Source organism: Garra rufa, chromosome 5 (assembly GCF_049309525.1).
Source record: "Garra rufa chromosome 5, GarRuf1.0, whole genome shotgun sequence".
NCBI classification, from domain to species: Eukaryota; Metazoa; Chordata; class Actinopteri; order Cypriniformes; family Cyprinidae; genus Garra; species Garra rufa.
In genome coordinates, this window is record NC_133365.1 from 54,091,122 (window position 1) to 54,105,610 (window position 14,489).

The following is a 14,489-nucleotide window of genomic DNA, read 5'->3' on the forward strand; positions in this document are numbered from 1 at the left end:
AATCCCAAAGTTACACATATATAGTATGTTTACATATATAAATAATTGTAACATTTTTGCAAATAAATACACAAAATGTGTGTGTATAAATTGTAACATTTTTAACAACAAAAAACAAACAATATATATATGTGGTGTATATATTTACATTATTTTCAAAAACAAAAAATGTAATTCCAATAATAAGAAAAAATACATATTTTTAGAACTGTAAACTTTTTGAAAATAAACAAAGTGTGCGTGTGTGTATATGTATGTATGTGTGTGTATTTAAAAAAGCCAATTCAAATATAAGAAAAAATATTTTTTTATTAACTTTGCTTGACCTGCAATATTTTAATTGTTTTTTATTATTATTAACTGTCAGTTTTATTAAAAAATAAAAAAAACTTTAAAGCTTTACATGTTTTAATAAAACATGAAATATTTTATTTTTATAAAACATTTTCTGTGATTTTTTTTCCCCTCAGCACAATATTTTGAAGTGTCATTATTTTTAAGCAAAATGCAACATACTTTTTATAAGGCATTAAATATTTTGTATTTTAGTTGTATTTTTATTTAAAAATATATATTTTCAATGTTTCAAATGTTTCATAAACATTTTCAATGTTTTTTTAAGGTAAATATTTTTTAGCATCAGTATTTAAAAAAACAAACAAAAAAAACTAAGTAGTTTTTATAAAGCATGCAATAATTTATATAAAACATTACATGTTTTATTTTATAAACATCAATTATGTCATGTCTGTATAATACTTTCAGTATTTTTTTTATCAAAATATTCTTATAGTCAGTATTTTCATTAATCATAGAAAATGACCTTTGTAAAGAATTTAATCATTTTGTTAAACATTACATTTGCTTAACTTTCCCCCAAAAATGTTAATTTAATATTTTTTTTATACATATATATGAATAATTACATTTTTAAGAGAAGTACAAATATAATTAAAATGTATTTTTATTTAAAGATATTTAAAAATTTAATAGTAGGAATAAATTACACTTTTCAAATACAAAACATCTCTTTAAACTGCAGTAATATTTAACAATATTACTATTATATGTATTACATATATCAGAAATACTATCAAAAACAAAACTTGATCTTGAACTCATTCACTCATTCCAAACTTTTAAAACATTTCATTTTCGTAAATTAAGTGAATGATGTATTTTTTTAGATGACAGTGTGTAGTTCTGTATTAACTTAAGGTCTTTGGCCCGGTTTCACAGACAGGGTTTAGGTTAAGCCAGGATTAGGCCTTTGTTCAATTAGGACATTTATGTAGTTTTTAGAAATATTCCTTAGGTGAAAACATTACTGGTGTGCATCTTGAGACAAAACGAAAAATCGGACATATTTTAAGATCAGTCAGTGCAAGTTTCTTTCAGTTTAAACAGCCCAGACATGCATTTTAGTCTGGGACTAGGCTTAAGCCTTGTCTATGAAACTGGGGGTTAATGTCTTAAATTTATGTAAAAAAAAAAAAAAAAAATTCTTATTTACTTTTGCTTTCAAAATCAATTTTTACATGGCTGATGGAGTCAGCTTCATGGCTCAATGGCAATACAAAAGTGAGATTTGTGCATTTAGTCAAGTTTTAAAACACAAAGTTAAAAGCCTTGTTTGATTGACAGCTGTGATATGATCACATCCATCTTAATACTAGTTCTAAAGGGCTCTGCAGTCATTGTGACTCCACTGACGTCTGCTCTCTTCCTCCAGACGTGTCTGCGTGAGTCTGACGGCAGCGATGAGGAGGACTCTCTGTCCAATCACAGCGAGGATCGCCTCAGCGAGGGCAGCTGGGACCGTGTGGAGAGGAAGGACACAGAGGTCAGTCATATCACTCTCTACTGATGCTGCACAGCACAGATGATGATCATCAGACAGTTGAACAAGCTTGTTTTTGGATGCGCAGGTCACCAGATGGGTGCCGGATCACATGGCTTCTCACTGCTTCAACTGCGACTGCGAGTTCTGGATTGCCAAGCGACGCCATCACTGCAGGTGCGGCCCATTTCCTGTCAGCAGTGTAGAAATATGAGCACAGCACTTTTCACACTTGATGACTTTCTTTTTTTTTTTTTGAGGGATTCCCACTTTTTTCCTCTCTGAGATTTCCAGGTTCTCTCAGAGATTTTAAATAGTATGAAATATTTAGTTAATAAACTCTGAAAACTGAATTTCACAACAGTTGATTTATTACAAATAATTAAGATACCCAATGTTTTTTTTTTTGTTTGTTTTTTAAAGATCAAAATGTCTGTTTATGATGATTGTGCATAGTTTTTTTTTTTATTATATGGTTGTTAGTGGCAATTCAGGCTTGATTTCAACAATCAACAGTTAGAAATCCCTGTAATATGATTGATTTTAAACATTGTTGATTAATTGCATTTGTTTTCTTCTATGATTAAATATTGGATTTGTAAGTTAATGTGATTGGTTGACTGATTTTATAGAATATTTGTTGTTAATTTTAATATTATATAAGTGCTATTTTAGAATTACTAATACTACAAATTAGCTTTTATTTTTTTTATTTTTACTTTTAATTTTAACTTAGATTGTAATTATTATTATTTTTTTAATATTTGTATTATATTTAATTTAAAATGGAAAATATTGCATGGGCAATTTATTTAACCGAGATGAAATAAGTTCAAGGTTTTTTTTTTATCTAATACTTGTATATTTTTTAGGAAGTATGTATATTTTATCTTTTTTAAAATGTATTTCTATTTACCTTTAGTTTATTATCAGTAATAGTAATTTTAGGATTTGACTAAAAATGGTAAATATTGTGTGGGCAACTAATTTAAGATAAAATGAGATAAAATAAGTTCAAGTTTTTTATCTAATACTTAAGTTTTATTTTTCATAAGTATGAATATTTCAGCTTTTTTTTAAATGTGTTTCTTTTTACTTTTAGTTTATTTCCAGTAATAGTAGTTTCAGGACTAAAAAAAAACTTAAAATGGGAAATATTGCCTTGGCAACTTAAATAATTAAAATAAAATAAGTTCTTAAACTTCAATGTTTTTATATTATTTACCTTTAGTTTATTTTCAGTAATAGTACTTTTAGGAGGAAAAAAAACTAAAAATGGGAAATATTATGTGGGCACTTTATTTATGAGAGATCAAATAAGTTCTTTTTTTTTTTTGTCTAATACTTGTATTTTATTTTTATTTTTTGTATGTATGCATATATCAGCTTTATTTATTAGATATTTCTTTTTACCTTTAGTTTATTTTCAGTAATAGTAATTTCAGGACTTCAACAATAAAAAAAAAAAAAAAAAGGGAAATATTACGTGGGCAATTTATTTATCTGAAATCAAATAAGTTCAGGTTTTTTATCTAATACTATTTTATTTTTGTAAGTATGCATATATCAGCTTTATTTATTAGATATTTCTATTTACCTTTAATTTGAATTCAGTAATAGTCATTTTAGGATTTAAAAAAAGGAAAGTTGCGTGGGCAACTTATTTAAATGAAATATAATAAGTTTAAGAAACAACTAATTTTGTACTTAATGCACTTTAATTGTGCTGAAATCCAACTAAAGATATACTTAAGTAAATTTGATTGCGCCAAAGTTGAACAACTTTAGGTACACTTTAAATATTTTGCATTTAAATATAATAGTTAAAGACCATGCAATCCTCACCAAAAGTGACATTAAAACATATTTTAGTCTTAATATTAAGAAATGTACATTGTGCACAAGTCGTAGATTAATTACAGTTTTGGTAACACTTTACAAGAAGGTTCATTAGTTAACATGAATTAATAATGAACTGCACTTATACAGCATTTATTAATCTACTAATACATTATTAAAATCTTGTTATAAAACGGTTAGTTCCATTCCTCAATTCTGATTGGTCAGCAGCTGTGTCGTATTCATGATACGGCACTGCTATGACCGCTTCACTCAACGGTTTTGTGTATCATTGAACCCCCTTAGCAACCACCCTTAGCAACGTAAACACAGCTGCTGCAGTTAGGGACTACTTTTTACAGCGGAAGGCAGTTAATGATTTTACTTTATGAAAATGTACAACTTAATATATATAAATTAATATATATTTTTGATTTTAATATTTTTATTGTGTGGTAACCGTTTTATAAAAGCAATAAGGTACTTGAGGCCGTGCTGTATCGTGAATAAATCACGGCTGAAGGGGTTGCAGGCACTCCGCTTCGCGTCATGCCTAACAACGCCCTTCAGCCGTGATTTATTCATGATACAGCACGGCCTCTCGTACCTTATTGCTTAATTAACATTAGTCAATGCAGTGTGAACTAACATGAACATACAATGAGCAACTGTATTTCCGTTAACTAACGTTAATAAAGATTAGTAAATCCAGTAACAAATGTATTGCTCATGGTTAGATCATGTTGGTTTGTACATTAACTAATGTTTAACTAATGAACCTTATTGTAAAGTGTTACCACAATTTTTATATCGGTAAGTCTCGAGCGATATGCCAGTAAATATGGTAATAGATTTGAACTATACTTAGTGCACGATAAATGCATTTTAAATCTCTTACTTTTTTACTAGAGTAGTTTGTTGGTTTACTGTAGTGAAATATTGAATGCAGTGTTTATAGTTGAGTATGTGATGAATCATATAGTGATGATATTCCCGTCCTGCTTTCTCGTAGGAACTGCGGTAACGTGTTTTGTAAGGACTGCTGCCACCTGAAGCTGCCCATTCCAGACCAGCAGCTGTACGACCCGGTTCTGGTGTGCAACACCTGCTACGACCTGCTCCTGGAGTCGCGCACGCGAGAACTGCGCTCGCAGCAGCTGAAGAAAGCCATCGCCACCGCGTCCAGCTGAGACGGCCAATCGCAGAGCGACGCACACGCAGGCGTCCAATCAGACGCCCGTCATTTAGAGCAAGAGCCGCTCTCTGCCTCCTTCCCCCCGCCAACCACGAGACGAGGCCGATTAAGAGTCCGCTCCGATCGGCCCTGGGACCGATCGACACGAGGAACGGGATTGGATCAAATCCAAAAACACGAGGGCGGTTTGCGACGGAGGGGCGTTTTTATCACTGCGAGTGAACTCCGAGCTTCTCTGGTTGGGGACACTAACTTAACCCAGGATTCTTGGGTTGGAAAACCCAAAGAGAAGCGTTTCTTCATCTGGAAACCACCACACGGCCCCTGTGCATCACTCACATCCTTCCCTTAAAACTCGGCGACTCCGAAGCCCCAGAGGCTCACTATTTAAAAAAACAAATAAAACAAGCTGCTACAGTATTTAAAAAATGAGATAATTCTAACTTTTGTATCATTATTTTGTGCACTACGGAGGGCGTTTGAGACCAAAACGGAGCTGTTTGTCTGCTGATATGAAGCTTGAATGTACAATTGTTTGGTTTCTTTTTGTTTTCCGTCAACTGGAGGGATTGGCAGATGCGGTTGCTGAATAAAAGCTGCCAGTTTGCATTGATTTGACTGCGATTTTTGTGCACAGAACGCTACCTACTTTGTTTCTCAGCCAATCCCGTCGAAACCGAAGCGCGCTTTAGCTCAACTGTGAAATGGTTTTCACTCCGTTTGATGTGAAATACACGACTTTAAATGCCAAAATCCCACTCGAATTTTTTACATATCCTACATATCAATAATATATAAACAGAATCACTCCTAAATTCACGTTTGATCTGGCCGGTTGTCCGTTTGTGGCAGGAAAAGCAAGAATTAAAAACAGAGCAAGCTGAACATTTCTGCTGTATGTTGTTGTGTGCGTTACGGTAAAACTATAGCCATGTTGCACTGCTCCCGTCTACTTTAGCCAGAATGCTAGTGTACTAGTTTCTTCATCTGAACAAACCAATGACGATAAGATTTCAGTTGAAACGCGTGGATCATTGGAAACTGGTGGCGATTTAAAAGACTTTTGTATTGAAGAGGGTTTCACCGTTTCATCTTCTCAACGCATTACATGTTCAAAACAAGTGCTATGATTTCTCTTTCACATCATCTGCGTCTTCGGGCCCTACGTTGATTGTGTATTGTTATTGGTGAACCTCTCAACAGTGCCATGTGTTTTATTTTCTCACCGATTTGTAACTTTAACATGTTTGACGGTACAATAGCTAGAGGCTTAATAAGAATGGATGAGGTTAAAAACACTGAGAAGCGTTTGATTTTTTTTTTTCTTCTCCATGGTGGTGATGAAGGACACATTTTGAGTTTAAAGCATTAAAAAGGAACCCAGAAATGTGATGTATAGCTATTTGGTCTGTAATAGTGGCTAAAATTTGTCACTTAGTGAATAATTGTTGTAAAGAAATGCACTGTACAAGTTCAATCCCATGGGTTAAATAAAAATAAAATACATCTTTATCAGCCATCTGCGTCCTGTGTTGATCATTCATCTTTTCCTTTTTACAGTATACATTTGTTTAAAGTCATGCATGGAGCTTTAATACTGTGATTAGCATTTATTTTTGTCCATTTGCATTTAAAAAAATGTAAATTAACATTTATCTATTTTTTTTTTCCATCTAAAGACTGGTAACACTTCACAATAAGGTTTCATTAGTTAGCATGAATAAAATAATTTTTGACATTTAGTAATGTATTACAATCAAAGGCTGTTTGTTAACATTAATTAAAACACTGAACTAACATGACCTAACAAAGGATAATGTATTGTATTGTTCATTCATGTTAATACATGAACAAATGACACCTTATTGTAAAGTGTTACTGAAAAAAAATCTATCATTAGGATTAAAGTGATGTTATTATAGGTAGCAAAAACAAACCATTTTGTTACCTAAAATTAATTATCACTGAAAAAAAAAAATAGTTGCCAAGGAAGCTATTCTTATTTAGTTTAACCAAAGCCTTTATAAAAAATAATTTGCATTTAGAAAAAACAAAAATACTAAAAAAAAAAATCGGCTAATTGCCAAGGAAGCTTTCTCATTTTCATTTAGTTTAACTTGATGTACTAAAGTAACTATCACGTTTATGTGTATAGATAGACTATATTATATATAGATATTTAAGAAAAAAACTATATTTAAAAAAATTAAAACTTCTAATTCAAAATAGTAAAACATTTCGTTTAACTTGATGCACTAAAATAAAGTAAAACTGAAATTAAAAACTATAGATAGCAACAACAACAAAAAAACTCCTAAAATTAAAAAGCATAAAAACTAATTCAAAATTCTAAATGACTGAAATAAAACTATAAATGAAAAAAAAAGACTTCAAAACTACAGTAGTGTCACTATTATGCTTCATGCATATTTACTTGCTATGTAAGTCTAAGGCATTAAAGTGCACTTTATTTTGAAAACACAGCAATGAAATCAAATGTATCCATTTGAAGCGGTGAATTTGCTTTTATTTTGCAAATCAAATCAGACAAACATTTTACAAAACGTAAAAAAACTCCAAACATGTTGCTAAGTATAATCTGTAGATAAACATACTGTGACTGAAGTGTGTTAAAGTGACCTAGAACATTGTTTGATGCAAACAAATCGTGCGAGTTCATGTGCTCACTGCCTTCTATACAAAACCTTATGATTCTTTGTAGCACCTTTCAGTAAAAACACTATTAGTGCATTAAAGCTATAAGATGTATTAACATAGATTCAAACAGTCAAGAGATTCTAAAATATTTTTCATATTTACATTGAGTCTGATCTGTTAGGAATTAACCAAGCTTAAAGGAGGAGTTCACTTCCAGAACAAAAATTTAATTTTCAGTTCAAGACAGTTAGGGTATGTTGAAAAACTCCCATCTCATTTTTTCCCTCAACTTCAAAATTGTCCTACATCGCGGTTTTACCTTTTTTGTTAAAGGTGTTTAATCTTCTTCGCATGTTCACTTCGTAAACACTGGGTCAGTACATCTGCAGAGATATACAGTCGTGGCAAAGGTTTTGAGAATGACACAAATATTAGTTTTCACAAAGTTTGCTGCTAAACTGCTTTTAGATCTTTGTTTCAGTTGTTTCTGTGATGTACTGAAATATAATTACAAGCACTTCATACGTTTCAAAGGCTTTTATCGACAATTACATGACATTTATGCAAAGAGTCAGTATTTGCAGTGTTGGCCCTTCTTTTTCAGGACCTCTGCAATTCGACTGGGCATGCTCTCAATCAACTTCTGGGCCAAATCCTGACTGATACAGCAACCCATTCTTTCATAATCACTTCTTGGAGTTTGTCAGAATTAGTGGGTTTTTGTTTGTCCACCCGCCTCTTGAGGATTGACCACAAGTTCTCAATGGGATTAAGATCTGGGGAGTTTCCAGGCCATGGACCCAAAATTTCAACCTTTTGGTCCCCGAGCCACTTAGTTATCATTTTTGCCTTATGGCACGGTGCTCCATCGTGCTGGAAAATGCATTGTTCTTCACCAAACTGTTGTTGGATTGTTGGAAGAAGTTGCTGTTGGAGGGTGTTTTGGTACCATTCTTTATTCATGGCTGTGTTTTTGGGCAAAATTGTGAGTGAGCCCACTCCTTTGGGATTGCTTTACTGCCATCTTCCAAAAGTCTTGGCCTCACTGTGTGTTCAGATGCGCTCACACCTGCCTGCTGCCATTCCTGAGCAAGCTCTGCACTGGTGGCACTCCGATCCCGCAGCTCAATCCTCTTTAGGAGACCATCCTGGCGCTTGCTGGACTTTCTTGGACGCCCTGAAGCCTTCTTAACAATGCAGTGGAAAGTCTTTTTTGGGATTAAGTTAATTTTCATGGCAAAGAAGGACTATGCAATTCATCTGATCACTCTTCATAACATTCTGGAGCATATGCAAATTGCTATTATAAAAACTTAAGCAGCAACTTTTCCAATTTCCAATTTCCAATATTTATGTAATTCTCAAAACTTTTGGCCACGACTGTACACTCTTAAAAATAAAAGTGCTACTTGATGCCATAGAAGAACTTTTTTTGTCTAAATGGTTCCATATAGAACCTTTAACATCTGTTTTACAAAAGGCTCCTTGTGGCAAAAGAAGGTTCTACAGATTATAAAAAGGTAAGAATGAGATGGTTCTTTGTGGAGCCAAAAATAGTTCTTCTATGGCATCACTTGAATAAACTTTTAAAGCACCTTCAATTTTAAAGAGTGTAGTACAATTTTGTAAAAGGATTTTTGAATTTGAGGGAGAAAATACGATGGGAGTTTTTCGACATACCCTGTCTTGAATCAGAAAAAAGTTCAAGCAGAACAAGATAAAACAAGCATTTGAGGTTAAAAAGAATATAATTGTAATAAAATAAAAAATATAACCTGTCGTTTTGCTAGATAAGACCCTTCTTCCTAGGCTGGGATCATTTGAATCTGCATTTTGGAAGTTCAGACTTGGGAGCACCATTAAAGTCCATTATATGGAGAGAAATCCTGAAATGTTTTCCTCAAAAAACAATTTCTTTGCAACTGAAGGAAAAAAGACATGAACATCTTAGATGACAAAAGGGTGAGTATATTATCTGTACATTTTTGTTCTGGAAATGAACTTTAATGAAATCTCAAATGTTTTTTAAAGTCACATCATAAAAAACAGCACATGCAACACATACAGAACATTTACATAAAGGACATAGCATATACAACACAAAAACATACATAAAATATGAGGAAAATGTACATCTCTTTAAATTGAGACTGTAAATTTAGAGGAATAATTCTTAAGTTCTAACGACAGTTAATTAGCACTGATTTCTGAATCTATAAAAACAAAGGAAAACCAGTGGCAGGCCAACTATTACACTCATTCAATAGAACAATAACACTTCAACATATAATAGAAGCACTTTGTGGAGCTCATGCAAAGCTGATCCTTTTAACCTGCAGATCAAACATGATTTACACAGCTTAGAGAAAAAATATATAATACAAGTATTTTTCTAGCTTGTTATTTCTGCTTTGAAATCCTCTGCCTCATAAATGTCCATTGTATGTGCTTGAGCTCGGCTTCTTCAGCTTCACATCCACGTCAGGTAATGATGAGAAGGGCAAACTAAAAACTGACTTTTAGTTTTACAGATATAACAGGGCACACATCAGTCCATACAGATTGTACAGGACACTTTGTAGTTAAAAACAAAAGAACAAAGAAAGCCAACATTGCCAATAATAATAATAATAATACTAGCCAATGCCAGTTCTGTACAAATAAGCACTTTTCGGTAAAAAAAAGTAAACAATATTTGTGACCCTGGAACACAAAACCAATCACTAGGGTCATTTTTTTTAATTGAGATGTATACATCACCTGAAATCATCTGAATAAAGCCTTCCATTGATGTATGGTTTGTTAGTTAAATCTTAGCCAGATATTATCCTGTACTATTGAAAATTTGCAATCTGAGGGTGAAAAAAATAAATAAAAATCTAGATATTGACAAAATCACCTTTAAAGTTGTTCAAATGATATTCTTAGCAATGCATCTTACTAATCAAAAATTAAGTTTTGATATATTTACGGTAGGAAATTTACTAAATATCTTCATGGAACATGATCTTTACTTAATATCAATGATTTTTGGCATAAAAGTAAAATCGATCATTTTGACCCATACAATGTATTATTGACTATTTCTACAAATATACCCGTGCTGCAACTTAAGACTGGCTTTGTGGTCAAGGGTCACATTTTATAAATATTATAGCCATGTGAGTCTGTAATAGTGCTAAATACAAATAAATAAATAAAGATAAAGTTACAAAGTAACTGACAGAGAAATGTCCCAGTCATGCTCCACTTGTATTTTCTTAATTCTGACAATAAATCAAACTCAAGGAAAGATACAATGTTAAGAATGACCTATTATCATCAAGCGTTATGATAAAAGACCAATACAGTTGTTCAAGCATTATTATTAATAAGAAGCGCAGTAGTTAACCCTTGTGCACGCTTATGGACATTTTTGTCCGTTTCAGTTTTTTATAAGTTATAAGTGTGCATGTGTTAATGCCAACTGCATACATTTTGGCTCAGGTGTTTATTTTTATTGAAATTGTAATATTTCACCCTCATTTCCTTCAAAAAATCAATTTTACAATGTCCACACTGAAACCCAATTTTTTAACCCAGGGCCATTTGACTATAAAAATGATGCAATATTTGCTAATAGGCATTTATTCGATCGGCAAGGCTTCAAATTTTACATTTTTACCATTTTTTACTAGATTGTGCCATTTATTCAATTTTACATATACATTAAAAAAAAAAAATCTAACACTACATAAAAATATAAATGCCTCAAAATGAATGTTGTTCTTCACTGACACACCCAGGAATCTAATAAGCAAAGAAAAAAATTCCGCTCAGCATTTAGTATATGGAAATCACTATTTTTCATTTCTTCATAAAAAACACCTGTGGCATTATGCAAACAAACCAGCATTTAAAGGGTTACAGTTCTGAAAATTAATGAATGTTTGGTATCTATGGATAGAACAGATGCTGGTTAAAAAATCGACATCAGTGAAAGTGGAAAAAAATATTAATAAATAAAATTATGACAGATTTTGGACATGGACATTGTCTAAAACTTTTTCTTTCTGAACGCACAAGGGTAAACATTTGATATAGATCAAAAAAAGTTCAAAGTTGTCCTAAGACATGAACAGCTTTGGTTTTTGGTTTTAGGACAACTTTGATAAAAAGGTTTTGATCCACTTCAAATATTGACTACTGTAATATATACACACTCTTAAAAATAAAGGTGCTTCACAATGCCAAAGAAGAACCTTTTTTGGTTCCATAAAGAACATTTAACATCTGAAGAACCTTTCTGTTTCACAATTCTTCAGATTCTAAAAAGGTAAGAAAGAGATGGTTCTTTGTGGAGGCAAAAATGGTTCTTCTATGGCATCGCTGTGAAGAACCTTTTAAAGCACCTTTATTTTTAAGAGTGTAGGGTGGATTCAGATAAATTGTGAAACTTTTTTGCAATTGAGATGACTGGGAGAATATTTTCCCAATTATCCAGAATTAACCCTTTTGTCAAATCTGAACAAAGATTAATAAACAGTTAACAAAATACAATTAAATCGTTAAAGGTTACCACGTTTATTTAATCACAGATGAGATGATTCACAGACAGGAAGATCTAGGGGCTAGGGATGATCACAGGACCTATCTGCAGCGTTCAGCTCAAACATGTCTGTCTGTAATCATCAGGTGCTCCTGAAAACATCTCAACTAGCTGATTCAGGTGTTTTGATCAGGGTTGGAGAGCTCAACTATGCAGGAAAGTATAGATCAAACAGGGTTGGGCTGTTCCTCAGCTGCTGTGGAAATCAGAAGATTTAAGAAAAAATGACACAAGATTGTTCTAAAAGTTTTATTTTTAGCAATTGTAAAAGCCCTTTCACACCAAAAAGTAAACTGAATAAGCCTCAGGCTGAAGGAAAAGTAAAATCACGTCAGTAAAACTGTAGGAGAAAGGAGCAACACTCTTCAGCAATGAAAAAAAGGAAGCACAAATGTTAGTTAATCTGAAGTCATTTTTGCTTATTATATGGTTGAATTGGATCATTGAAGGTCAGCAGCAAAGACATTGGTTAATAAAATGGGATTAAATACATTAAGGAGAATTGTGTTATTTAACACTTAATTATTGGAGGTTTGTGTCATATTCTGAGTTTGTATTTCTTTGTTTTTATACATTTTTGAGAAATAAAAATTTTTTTTGCAAGTGAGGTGAATTAAAAGCGGAATAAATAAGCTTTCCATTGATGCATTAAATCGTTAGGACAAGACAATGGCTGAGATACAGCCATTTGAAAATCTAGAATCTGAGGGGGCAAAAAAATTCTAAATAATGAGAAAATCGCCTTTAAAGTTGTCCAAATGAAACTCTCCGCAATGCATATTACTAATCAAAAAATACATTTTGATATATCTACAGGATGAAATGTACACAATATATTTATTTAATATCCTAATGATTTGTGTCATAAAAGAAAAATAGATCATTTTGACCCATACAATGTATTGTTAGCTATTAAATACACCCCTATTATGTTTACACAGCGCTTACTCCAGATTTCTCTCCACATGCGAACAGGAGACTTATCAGTCAATAAATACAAAAGCAAAAGTTACTTATTTGTAACTCAGTTGTGTTCTTGTAAATGAAAAAGGCGTTACTTTAAAAGTAATCCGAATATGTAACTCGCGTTACTTGTAATGCGTTACCCCCAACACTGATCGTCCGTTTGTTTGAACGCGAATCTAGTTATCGTTCTTGGTGTGAACTCAAAAAATCTCTCATATATTTCTAGTTAAAAGGCTGTTTCCATTTCATTCCGTGCGTCTACAAACGGAAAAACGCGTAAGCGAATGACACCAAGTTCGTTAATCTAGAGACATACCAAAAGCCATTGGGCTGACTAACAAAAAGCAGGCCAACGCTGAGGTAAAACTCCCAGTTGTTTTCTCCACAGACTGATAAGCTTTACTTTTTAACGAACACAGAGCGAATTAACCTTTCCAAACGGACCTACCGTGAAGTTGTTAAACGAAGAAAAACCCTTCTGTAAAACTCTGAAGTCAGTACAACAATTTTCATAAAACAAACACGATCCTGAGGAGATCCACTCACGGAGACGAACAAACCGCGGGAAATGAGTTAAATAAATAGTGACACGCCCACTTCAAATCACGTGATTGAAACAGCTTCTCAAAAGTCTCATCATGTATTTATTTTGTTTGTTGTGATTCATCTCGGCTGGTTAGTTTGGTTTCTGGCTTAGAAATCTTTACTGAAGATTTGGATAAATTACCTAAGTAGACAAGTAATGGAAGAATACTTTTTGAACTATCTCAAAATGTAATAAAAAAATTAGCTAATTGAATATCACAAACAAACAAATACATTCACTAGCTATATTTAAATGCATTTTAGGCTTCTGTTTGTATTATTTGCAGTATTGCTCTAGTAGGCTATTATTATTTTAAAGTAGGCTGTAATGATAAACTGTTGTGAGTCGGCCATTAGATGTCACCAAACTCACATTAATGACTGTTTTGCGCTCAGCTGGTCGATATTCATAACTGCATTTCTGTTGTGGAAGCAGGTGTTTAACTTTACACAAGATATAATAATCCCCCATCTACACACTATAAAGTATATGAGCAACGCGGAAAACTATAAAACGATTTGAAGTGCATTTTCATCTGAAAATCTGAAATATGTTTTATAATTTACAGCACAGTAAAATGAGACGCAGTGAAAATAAAACAATAAAAATCATTCAACACTTCCTACTTCCTGACAGAATTTTCCTCATTTTCCAACAATACATTTCCCTGAAATACATGCAGGAACAAAAATACTGCAAGAACCATTAATGATTTCACCTGGAATAATCCAATAACGAGTGCCATTTTGCGGATTGCTCATGCTTTAATTAATTTCAGTTTGGAAACATGAGTAATAGCCAATTAAAAAACAAAGTC

General features: G+C 32.5%; 1 protein-coding gene across 1 annotated transcript in view; it reads left to right on the plus strand.

The window, feature by feature from the left end:
- The window catches only part of LOC141335408 (phosphatidylinositol-3,5-bisphosphate 3-phosphatase MTMR4-like), a 101,207-nt gene extending 94,816 nt beyond the window's left edge, over positions 1 to 6,391 (plus strand). The window contains exons 18-20 of the mRNA XM_073840858.1: positions 1,733 to 1,843; positions 1,929 to 2,017; positions 4,692 to 6,391. Coding sequence (XP_073696959.1) covers positions 1,733 to 1,843; positions 1,929 to 2,017; positions 4,692 to 4,869 — 378 coding nt within the window. The 3' untranslated portion in view covers positions 4,870 to 6,391. The remainder of the gene's footprint in view (positions 1 to 1,732; positions 1,844 to 1,928; positions 2,018 to 4,691) is intronic.
- The last annotated feature ends 8,098 nt before the right edge of the window (positions 6,392 to 14,489 follow it).